This window comes from Eurosta solidaginis, chromosome 2 (assembly GCF_040869045.1).
Source record: "Eurosta solidaginis isolate ZX-2024a chromosome 2, ASM4086904v1, whole genome shotgun sequence".
NCBI lineage: Eukaryota > Metazoa > Arthropoda > Insecta > Diptera > Tephritidae > Eurosta > Eurosta solidaginis.
The window spans coordinates 103264900-103277565 of NC_090320.1; the positions used below are offsets into that span (position 1 = coordinate 103264900).

Here is a 12666-nt window from a genome sequence, read left to right on the forward strand (position 1 = left end):
TCAATGATCTTCTTTGTTGCTTCCTTCTATTATGTAGTTACATATGGTCATGCAATTACTTTGTTGAGGGTGGGTTTTTGGCTTATGCAAAAAGATATACAAGTGCGTGTGGGTGTTATGGGTGCATATACTTGTAGATTTGTATGCAAAATTATCTTTGGTGCACCGGTAAAATAAACTTTGAGAAAAGTGATAAAAATTTATATGGGTCTTTTGATGGGACTGTACCTGTTGGTAACAGTGAGTGAGCCAATGAAATATTTTACCGTTTAGGCTTTTTGTTGTGGGTTATATACCCAGGGTCCGGATCTTTAGATCGAAGGGGTATATAAATTTGGGGATTTTAGATTTGGGGTCCGTACTTTAGACGGAGGGAATATATATGGGAATATATTGTGTATCGAGAGTACTTACTCAGACATTTTTATGTGAACTTGTTGGTTTTGTGTTGTCCTTTATCTTTTGTTGTAATGTTCTCCTCGTTGATATGCTGTGTTGTAAAGTTGTACCTCTTTTATGTTGTGTAGTTAGTTGATGTTGTTGTTGTAACTTCTTTGATGTTGTGTGTCTTTGTTGTAATGGTGATGTTATTTTGATGTATGTATGTGTTTTTTCCACTTATGTTTTTCAACTTCTATTTTACTTGAAAATTTGTATTTTTCTTCTTGGTTTTTTCAAACAATTCCCCTTTTTCAAGTAATTATATTTTTTTTCTTTATCTTGAAAAAACTTTTTTCTTGTTTCCACCAAACTTCTCTTCTGTTTTTTTGTATTTATATTTTCCGTTTTTTGTGTTTTAGCCAAAAGATTTATTATAAATATTTTTATTTCTTTAATTTCACCTTATATCTTTTCTTTTGCGATTTTTCGAATATTTTCTTTTTCTCAAAATTATGTTTTTTCCACAAAATTGTTTCCTTTTTCCAACTTCACCCTAATTTTTGTCCTGTATATGAGTAGGTATTTGTTTTTTATTTTACCGAACAATTTTTATCTTTCTTTTATGTTTTTAGGTACACAAGCTTTTGTCTATCTGTGTTTGTATATATTTTGTTCAACTTATTAATATTTTTAAATAATTGTTTTCCTTTTTTTGTCTCTTGTATATATAGCGTTTTTATGTTTCTTTCTTCCTTCACTTTTGTGTTATTCAATTTGGATTTTAAATTTTTTCTCTTTTTGTAACACCTTAATGTAGCCTTTTTTTTTGTATTTATGTATGTTATATAATTTTGCCGTTAAAAATTTTGACACAAACGCAAATAATTTTTTTTTTTTGATGATAAAATGTTGATTTTGTTTAAAATATTTTGTTGTTTTTTTTTGTATGTAGCAATTTTTTAGTTTTTTTTTCTCAAACATTATTCTTAGCACTTTTTGTTTTTTGTGTCCGTACTGGCCGCGTATTTCGTTTAATATGAAATTATTTATATGAAATAAACTTCAGTTTTATGTAAAAATAATTGTATTGTTTTCATTTATATTTACTTTTTTTGTTTTTTGTCGCTGGCCTTTTTAACTACAAAGGACCATGTCTACTTATTCACTGCGGGGAAAGAGGGCACACGAGTATATGTATATCATATATTCACAACTGAAATTTTTATTTTAAATGTAAACCAAAATATAAAGTTTAATTTAATTAACTTCAATTATATATAAAGAAAATATAACTGCGCGACGGCGGGCGGGCGATAAAACAAAAACACGATGCGATCGGTGCGTAGCGAACGGGCTGGTAGTTAATGATAAACTGATTTTTATTATTGAGAGCGCGGTGAGTATTGCAGGCACGGCTGAGCTGCACTGCTTACGCTGGGCCGCACTGGCCGGTGTTGCTAGACGGAGCGGGCGGACTTAATCCGAAAATCGGATCATGTCTTCAACAGAATGGTAGTCTGAAGGCAGGTGGCTTGCACTTCCTCGTGAAGAGAAGCAGGCCCCTCTTGTCGGGATTTAACCTAAGCCCACATCCCTGTGCCCACCTGCTGAGTTTAGCCAAGGCCCCTTCCATGATTTCGCTCATTAAGGAGGGGAAAGGACCAGAGACTAAGATCGTCACGTCGTCGGCATACGCCACGATCTTAACCCCCCCCCCCCCTGGGTTAAGTTTTCGTAGGATTTCATTTAAGGTGATCAACCAAAGCAGAGGTGAAAGCACTCAACCCTGTGGTGTGCCCCTGCATACCTGCTTGCCAACACTAGTTCAGCCTAGCTCTGCTGTTATTCCTCGGTTACGAAGCAGGGTTGAAATCCAAAGCCGTAGTGGTTCTTCAACCCCTGCCCTACCGACGGCAGCCTCAATCGCTTCAGCTCTTCCCGTGTTGAACGCGCCTTCCACAACAACAAACGCAGCCAGAGTGAACTACTTGTGATGAAGGGACTTTTGCACAGTTCGAACTACCTCATGTAGCGCGGTTTCTATGTATTTCCCTCTCAGGTACGCGTGCTGTGCCATGGAAAGTGGAGCCTCGCCTAGAAGCTCCTGTATATGTATATAATAGCCTTTCCTTAGTTTTCAGAACAAAGGACGTGAGACTTATTGGCCGAAAGTCTTTGGCTACTTCATGCCCCCTTCTGCCGCCCTTAGGGATGAAAACCACCCTTGTTTTCATCCACGAGACCGGAATGTGGTTGAGACGAATGCCTAACCCAAAGATTTCTGAGTCTTCTGCAGCATAATAGGTAGAATACCATCCACGCCCGGTGATTTATATGGAGAGAAGCTATCTATTGCCCAGGCAATTTTCTTCTCCGCTAAAAGGTTGTTTATGAGGCCAACAGGTACTTCCTGATGTGCTCTCTTTTTAGCGCGTACTCCCTCCCCCGATTCATCCGGGAAATGAGCATCTACAAGGATGTTTAGAGTCTCAGCCGCCGATCCTGCCCATCTTCCATCGGCGCCCTTGACAAATGTCTTGTTTGAATGACTCTTGGCAAGAATCTTTCCCAGCCTGGCTGAGTCCATCGTGGACTGAATCGACTCGCAGTGTTCTCCCAGGAGCTTAATTTTGCTATCCATATGGCATTCTTATTATCCCTCATAGCCGTCCCGTACTCCTGGAAATCGTTCCTGAAGTGACAGTCGTTGAAGAACCTCCTCAGCTTTGACCTCAGGTCGCTGAGATTTTTGTCCCACCACGGTGGGAATGTCTTTCTGCTCCTCAAAATCGGACAGGCAACTTTAAAGGCCACCTGAAAACTGTCTCCAGAGACCGAACACGGTCGTTAAGACTGTCTGTAGATTGTATAGGCGTCCTACTTCTATGGAGTCTGTCGCTGACTATCTTGTCAAATAGGATCCAGGACGTCCGTTTAAGGTTTCTGTGTGGCTGACTTATTTCTTTTTCCCAGTCTATGTTGAAAAGGATCAACCGGTGATCCGACAGGGAAAGTTTTTTCGACACCTCCCAGTTTCTTACCGTAAGCTCCCGGGAGTCAGATGTTAGTGTTATATCAGGGACATCCTCCCACCCCGGGTAGTTCGCCGTACTCGGAAAACTAAAGGTGGGAGAGCTGCCCTTGTTACATACATAAAGGTTGTTAGCTAATATAAATTCAAACAGAGCCTCACTCCGTTCGTTTATCTCGCTACTCCCCCAAACCGCGTACCTTGCGTTGGCGTCGCAACCCATCACGACCGCCTCCTTCTTGGTTGTTTGTGCGACCTCCTCTGGAGGAAAGGGTCGATCGTGTGCCACATAAGCCGAGGCGACCGTTATGCTTCGGCCGCTTATAACTTATACCTCACAACCAATTGCGTGTTTAAATCAAACTGATTACTGACTGCTCAGATTTCGCTGCTTTTATACCCCCTGTTGCCTCATTCACCCATTTCTCCTATGGGTATATGTGAGTACTACTTCGGCTGATGGTGAGTATCTCTCTGCTGCCTTGTATGTACATGTGTAAATGTTGATTAATGTGTTTATGTAGCTTGCTTTAATGATTTTGTTGTTGTGCATTTACTTAGTAACAGCTTAGAGATGGTAATATTCGTCACAATATGTATAGATTATGACTTATAGTATGTGATATCATGTAATTATACAAATTAATTAATTGTAATACTAATTAACTAATATAATAATACTAATTAAGTAAATAAAAAATTTAAATAAAAGAGTTTAATTTTTCCAGGATCTTGAATTTTTGGCAACCGCGTTTCTTGTACGTATTAAAACAATGTTTTCGATTCCGTTTACGCAAAATGAAACGGTTCCGGTTTTATTTCTTGTTGCACAAAATATTCCTACAATAAATTTAAGGATTCCTAAAGTATTTCTTGCCGTGCGGGAGATTAGGGTGGCCCTTCGTTGTATGGAGGGGAAAAAAGTGTTTGGATTCTTGATATCACCCCTTAAAAATATGGGAATAGCTCCAAAACAAATATATACAAAGTTTTAGGCCAATCCAAAAAGATTTAGATGTGGCGCAAAGGGCTTGAAATCCTGAAAAATTACGAATTTTTACAATTTCATGTTTCAGGTTTCCATATTTCTAAACCCTAAGAAAATTTATTACTTTTCTACACCGTAATAAGATCTGTATTTTCTTACTTTTCTAAAACGGCCGCAATCTTCAAAATCGGTCGATTAAGAACAGACATATATTCCTTGAAGTTTATTTATTTAAAAAAGTATACACATATATTTTTTTTATAAATTTTTCTTTCGAAATGCGTGATGCCACAACAAATTTAAGCCTGCATTGCAACTTGTTCTTGCAACTAGCATGTCGAAAGAAGTTTAAAGAAATGAAAATATATATTTTAAAATTGCAAACAACTACAAAAAATGTCTTTGACGTTTTCTTATTAAAACTATACTGCCCTTGAATGAACAAATTTTGAATAGTATGTTTTTTTTTAAATAGGTAAATTGCGGCACTTTGCGTTGGGATGGAAAACCACTTCCAGAAATAACAGGTCGTGGAAAGGTGAAACGACTTCCAGTTGTTGATACTTGCAGGAATTGCGAACAGTTAATAGAAGCTCCAACAGGCTCGGAAATAGCTGATACGTTGTATGAACTGTTATTTGAATAGGATGTGAAGGATGATATTGGGGCCTGTTGATACGACATCGCTTAACACAGGCGTTATAAAAGGAGCTGCAACGTTATTAGAAAAACAACGTTATAAAAAAAAAACTTGAGCGAAAACTTTTGTATCTGCCTTGTCGTCATCTATTTATGAAGTTCTGCTGAGAGTTATTTTCAAGTAAATACTAGTAAGGACGTTCAGTTATTTCGGCGATTTCCTGAAAATTGCAAAAACTTCGACAAAAATAGTTTTAGAGATTTGCTACAAAATAACGAATTGAAATTCGATAGCAAGTGTATGCGCGTTTATTATACAATTCTATGTTAAGCTTTGGTTTTATTGTACCAATCCTCATAGAGCACCTCTTCAAGACCTATATTTTATTAAAGAAATTTATAAATACAGAAATGTTAATAAAAAAATATTTGACATTGCAATAAAAAAGTTTAGTAACCACCTATGGTAACTGTCTGAAGAATGTATTGCATTGGCATTGTTCGATGATGACGTCTCTTGTATCATGAAGAAAAAGATTGCGAAAAACATCAAAAGCATAAGACAACTGCGACAAGGAAACAGAAAATTTAGAGAGGTTACACTTAAGGCCCCGTGAAATCAATAAATTCATAGAAAAAAAACTACACGATTTTGCAACAGGAGACGCATTAATTTTTTTGGTCGGTTTGGGATATCATCTCAATTTCTGGAGGTAGATCCACTATACAGGGGGGGGGGGGGGGGGGGAGGGATACAGGAACCTATAAAAAAGCTAAGGATACTGTTATAAATATAAAAGTAGTTAACGACACAGCATAACAGGGATTAAAGCTTATGGAAGAATATAATAGAATACTTACAAATGACGAACAAGAAAAACAATATTTTTTACAAGTTGTAACTGATTACAAAAAACAATTTGAATCACATACTAAATCATCCTTAATTAGATCCAAGGAAAGAATATTATATTATATACGTGTCACCTAAAGTTTCACAAGATATATGTATATGTTTTAAAAATGTATTATCAAAAAAATTTATAATAAAAAAATTTGAAACAACTCATATAGGTATGTTCATTATATACACATTCTTGAAGTAATGACACCGTGTTTGAGGCATAATTTATTTTATAACTTTATTAATATTTGACCAATTTTTGTTGCTTTCAATTTATACTAGAACTTACTAACAACACGATAAATTACGTTGCGCCCATAACAAATGAAGTAGGGTTGACAAAATTTAAGAAATTGTAAAAATTTGTCATTTTTCAGGACTTCAAGCTCTTTGCGCCACCTCTAACCCCTTTTCGATTGACCTAAAACTTTGTATATTCTAGTTTTTAGGCTATTCGCATATTTATAGGGGGTGGCATATGCTGATGACATTGATATCATCGGCCTAAACACCCGCGCTGTTAGTTCTGCTTACTCCAAACTGGAAAAAGAAGCGGTAAAGATGGGTTTGATGGTGAATGAGGACAAAACGAAGTACCTGCTGTCATCGAGCAAAGAGTCAGCGCATACGCGCATTGGCAACCACGCTACTGTTGGCAGCCATAATTTCGAAATAGTAAAAGACTTCGTTTATTTGGGAACCAGCATCAACACTAGCAACAACATCAGCACTGAAATCCAGCGAATAATCAATCTTGCCAATAAATGCTACTTTGGACTAGGTAGGCAATTGAAAAGTAAAGTCCTCTCTCGGCGAACGAAAATCATACTCTAAAAGTCACTTACCGTACCCGTCCTGCTATATGGGGCAGAAGCATGGACCATGACAACAGCAGATGAAGCGGCTTTGGGAGTGTTCGAGAGAAAATTTCTTCGAAAGATGTATGGGCCTCCAAGAAAGTGTTTCTATCGGAACCCGCCTATGGAAGCAGAGGTACAGGGCGGCCCCCACTCCGTTGGAAGGACCAGGTGGAAAACGATTTAAACTCCCTTGGCACCGGTTGGCGGAGCGAAGGAGCAACTGGCGCGCCTTGTTGGACGGCCATAACCGTTTAGACGGTTAAGCGCCAATTAAGTAAGAGATCGGAACACTTTGGAAAATAAGGGCCACCCTAGTGTACATACATGCTTCGCATATTGCTTAAGTTGTTTTTGTTGTTGTTGTTGTAGCAATGTTTCGCCCCACCTAATAGCTGCGACCGATCACAAATTGTCATCAATATCCTCTAACGGGAGTCCAAGGAAACTTGCTGTTTCAACCGGGGTGGACCATAATGTAAGGGGTGTTAGAGGCGTTGGTTCCACATTACAATTAAAGGGATGGTGTCATGTGGGGACACATTGCAAGTGGGGCATACATTTTGTATGTCGGGGTTGATTCTGGATATGTAAGGGTTTAACCTGTTACAGAATCCAGAACGAAGGTGAGCCAGAGTGACTCGCGTTTCCCTGGGGAGTATGCGTTCCTCTTCCACAAGTTTTGGGTACTGTTCCCTGAGCACTGGATTGCTTAAATAGTCGACGTTTGTTTGCGAATAGATCTGAAACCCAAAATTATAGCTAAAGACTCATCAGTCGAAAGAGCTTCAATCTTATGGCATGCTCCTCTTAAATTTTTGATAGCAGTTGTACTCTATAGGGATGAGACAGTAAGTTGTTTAGCTATTCCTGCTGAGCTTCTTTTCCGGAAGAGCGCATTTGCATTCAGTTGCTAAAAGCAGTTGACTACTGTCAAAGTTCTCGGTAAGTTTCTTCGCATTTCTTTCTTTCCTTCTTTGCCTACAATCAATGAAAATAATGGCAGGTCGACCGCTGCGCTGCTTTTCCTTCTCAACAATATATGTAATAGAAGAGAAGAAATACATTTACCATTATCATGTAAAAAGCGATATTTTACTCTATATGCCCATTTTCCTTGAAGTTTTGAACCTTTTAAAAAAACCTAAGTTTATCCAAATCTATAGTTATTGTTGATCCACTGCTAAAATTCATATATATAAAATCATAGATTTTAGTCGGTCTGTCTTCTTCTTAAGGCTAGATAACCCAATATCAATCAATATTTTGATTCTAGTAATCATCCGTGAGCATTTAATTGTACTCAAAATATAAAAGCAACAACAACTATAAACAAAAAGAAAAAATTTTAAAGATTTCCAACTACTAAATTTTTTGGTTGAGCTCAAAGCCGAGTTTTCTTAAATAAAATACTTGGGATGACTTCAGACTGAAGTCGAAATATTGAAAAATAAAAACCAAAATAAAATACACATCCAAGTGTTTTATTTAAGAAAACCCGGCCTTGAGCTCAACCAAAAATTTTAGTTATTCCAAATACTATCGGCCAAAAACGAGAGAAATAATGTTTGTCAATTACTTCAATAATTATGGACTGTTCAAAATTGCAATGGATGTATTCACACAATTTTTTTTTTTTTTTCCTAACCATTCGCTATCTTTAGAAGCATATAAACGAAAATCTGGTCGAAAATATGTTAGATTTTGAGTATCTATCAGATCCCTTTTTGATAGAGTAGCCAGTTTGAAACTTTAAACCTAATATTTTAAAACCATTTGTATCGTCTCAAATTTGAAGATCGAACACTGTGCCGGATTTACATAGAACGTTTAGCCCAGTGTTTTCCGTTGACAGATGAGTTTAATGTATAGTTTTGCTCCACAAAATCCATCAAATGTAAACCGAAGGCAAAAGTTGAGAGCTCTTCTTTCTTGTCAGAGCGCCCTTTGTAACATATATTCAACACAGCTAAATATCTGTTGAGATCTCATTTCTATATCGATACTCTGGGTACCGGGTGTTTTTGATTCGATACCATCGAGTACCAGATATTTGATATGAGCACCGTATTGATATCTTGCTTTCTATATCCTGTTAATAGAAGCGTTTTTTAGGCAGAGCCCAATGGCTACTATCAAATAAGCCCACGTCCGTGGCAAGCAGCTATTAAAGCTCTTCAGGGCCAATACACTGCAGACAGTTGTTAACCTATTTGACCGATTTGATCACCATCGTGGTGAAATAGCTCCCTATGTTGCTGACGAAATAGGGAGGACCGCCACTGAACAAGCCAAGTTGAACCCATTGCGCTACATCGATCCTCTTGCCTCCTGCAAACACTGGCCCAAGTCTGTATTCACAGAGGAAGCCGATGTCAGATGGGCACTTTAACCCACATGTGGGGAATACACGCCGATCGCATGTAATTTTCAACGAATGATTTCTGTCGGGGTTGTAGGGATGGGGAGGAGATAGAAAGTATTAAAATTTTTTCTACAGATATCCTTCTCTATCCATAATGCGAATGCCTGCTGAAAACGCAGACATACTGGTCTACATAAGAAAAGGGGTTCACCTTTTTTCATATATAAAGGAGGAAGTGAATTTGCTCATTTCAACTTAACCTAACCCATAGTAACATGATTTATATTTTAACTTTATTACTTACAGTCCACGCTGACTTTAATGCGTTTGGAGACGGTCGGAGGTACACCGTTTGATGCTATACAGAGATAGGCCCCCATATCCAGCCGTGATATGCGTATTATTTCCAGCGTATCGCCTTCCCATTCGTTTACTGCAGTCGTGTCACGTCATGAAATATTTAAAATATTTAGCTCGTTAAATTTATTTAAACTGGCCTACATTAATATTTTAAAATAAATGTAAGTTAAACTAACAGAAGTATCTGTATTTGAATTTTCCATTTATTCTTATTTTCAAGTCAAATTTTTTGTATGGGTTTGTAATAAAACAAGTAAAAGAGTCTAAGTTATGATGTCACCGAACATAATGTACTCAGAGTCATGATACAAAAAATGGAGGTAGTTCCATTTAGTGTGACGTTAGCCACTTGACTTTTGCGGGGACAATTACAATTTCAACAAAAACAAGCTACCATATTGAAAAATGTCACGAATTTTTCTAATTTTGATGGATTTCATATTAACGGAAACGACTAAATTACTTTCAAAGTTATTTTAAATAAAAAAGAAAAATGAGCCGCATGCGTTGGAAATATTTTAATACATTTCGTATTCAGCCTAGAAAATAGTGTTTTTAATAAGTTTTTCGAGATCCGGAAATATGCTTTGGTGGAAGAAACACGGTTTGAAATGTACATACAAAGCATGGGATTATAGCCTTCTAAGTGTCCGTAAATTTGCTCAGAGCATATTGACAAAACATGCACGTTTGTCTATTGATTGCCCAAAGGAGGTCCCTATAAACCGGTACCGCAATTTTTAAAGAGTTTAGCTTGCTTAAACGAAATTTTTATGAAATTGAATGGACTTATATTATTGTATAATTCAAGCGTAGCGCTTGAGGACGGAATTGTTAAACCATTTTTAGGGAGAACATTTGCCTATAACTCTGCAGGTTAGCCACTAGTTATGAGAGGTGTTTTGCCCGTTGTACCAGGGATCATCTTGGGGCAAGCCCGCCTATACACATTCTGTGCCCATTTAGCATTGACATGGATGTAGCGTGCAACAAACGTAACAAATTAAACACCTAACACACACTGCACACTTTGGAGGTACACTTTTTCTCAACATGCCTTGAGAAATATCCACTGTAGAAGTATGATAATAGGGCAATGCTAGAACAACAGGATTTTTGGTGTATTTTTTCTGTCTAGGGTTCAAATTGCCATAAAGATATGAGTCATTAACCAATGCATGAGTCATATTTTTCGATAAAATTGGATGTTTTACTGTATTCTGAATAGATATGTATGCGCATAAATCATGCTAAGGCCTCAGGTGACCATTTCATTTTCATCCTGAAGGAAATTTCCATACCGAAAAACCACGATTTCGCCTTAAACAGTAATAGTATGGCAACGCTTCTAGTGAAACAACAAACAGTATGAAACTTCCCCAAATACATCAAAAAATTTTGAGTGGAACTACCTTCTTTTTTATACCATGCTCACTGAGCATTGCTCAGTGTTAGCAGCAAATCCAAGGCTACTGAATATATTGATGTGAAACAAGTGTAGGCGCACGTAAAATAGATTTCTGGCGTGGCGACGCAGTATGATGGTCTATGTGTATGTACATATTTTTAGTCTATGTGCAGTAGTGCGTACGGTTCTTTCCCACTAGATCCCGTGTTAATCCAAGGTCCTCCCGGATTTGAAGTTCATTTGGAAATCACCTATGCGTCGTTTGGGGGCCATTCCAGAGTTCCCCTTTCATGCAAATTATGTGAAGAAAAAGTGTTAATTTTTAAATTTACACCCAGGGGTCCTGCCGGGGTCATTTCGGAATAATTTTGGTGACTTCCTCAGGGTCCTCCCGATTTACTTTGGGGCTTTTTTCGGGATGATTTTCCCAGGGTCATTTGAGGGAAACTTGGGGATGATTTTGAGGCTTCCTCGGAATCTTCCTGGGGTCATTTGGGGGACTCTCTTGGGGTCCTTCCGAGATGAATTTGGGGAATATGTCGGGGTTCTCCCGGTATCATTTTTGAATGATTTCGGGACTCCTCGGCGCAATTTAACTTCGAAGAGATTTAGGCCGACCTCCTCTTCCAATTTTCGTTCTGCCAATTTTTTAATTTTTCCTGCAAATTGGCGGGAATTCGCCGACTCCAAATGGTATCTGCATGGCAGATGAATTTTCACTGAGATGATTTTCATGGCAGAAATACACCCGGAGTGTTTACCAAATCACTGCCCAGGTGCAATCCTCTCTTTCGATTGAAAATCTCAGACAGAGGTAAGAGCAACTTGGTGGGTTTCGGCACTAGTATGGCGGCGAAATTAGTTGCGCTGCGACGGCGAACACTGACGCGCCTACTGATGCCGGAAAGGCAACAATTCTTTGCACGGCTGTGACAGGGGTCTCGCGACCTAGCCACTCCGAGCCAAGGGAAAAGATGGCAGCCAAAATTATTTCTACTGGGGGAATGGTTGCCTCCCCCTGGACGAAAAGAGAGCAACCTCTTTAAACTCGGCATTTGGTGATCTGACGGGGCAAGCACTAATATGGCGGCGAAGGTAATTGCGCTGGGAATGGCGAACACTGACACCCCTGCTGATGCCCGTCAGACGCCGCTACGTCCACTGGTCTCTCCACGGCTGAGACAGGGGTCCCAGGATCTGATCGCACTGAGCCAAGGTAGAAAGAAGCCATAGATGAACCATCATCCGGGGGTACGACCGAGAGAGCAACTATGGGTCGGGCCCCTTCTCGGGAAGGTTCACACAGTGGATCGTTCCACAGGAACAAAAGAAATGATGCGAAAGTTCTGTTAAGATGTGAGGGTTTCCGAAATCGAGGTCATCGATTGGAAGAAAATTCCGGCTTAGCCAAGGATTAGAGCATGGGGCCCGGCAGTTCCGACAGAACCTGAGAGAATTCTCATAACCCGACTCTCCGGACGCAGGACTGGAGTGTCCCCTAGGTCGAGGACGGTGTATGACCTAGTAGGCAGATCGAATAAGGAGTCTCTCGAGCCTCTTAAACAAAGCAAAGGACGACTATTTTACAGCCTCGGCGAGGTCATAATTCACATATACCGTGGCGGCGCACAGCGCGCATACCTTTCGGTTGCTTCTTTGGACACGGACATCGAGGCACTCGAAAAGGAGGCGGAGGTATACGACGAAGACAGCCTGGTATCCGCCACGTCAAA

General features: G+C 39.0%; 1 protein-coding gene across 7 annotated transcripts in view; it reads right to left on the reverse strand.

Annotated features, from left to right (window-relative positions):
• LOC137240117 (neurotrimin-like) overlaps nt 1-12666 on the reverse strand; it is a 2444277-nt gene that overhangs the window by 828886 nt on the left and 1602725 nt on the right. For all 7 annotated transcript variants that reach the window (XM_067766054.1, XM_067766050.1, XM_067766051.1 and 4 more), the window contains one exon: nt 9470-9598. In XM_067766054.1, coding sequence (XP_067622155.1) covers nt 9470-9598 — 129 coding nt within the window. The remainder of the gene's footprint in view (nt 1-9469; nt 9599-12666) is intronic.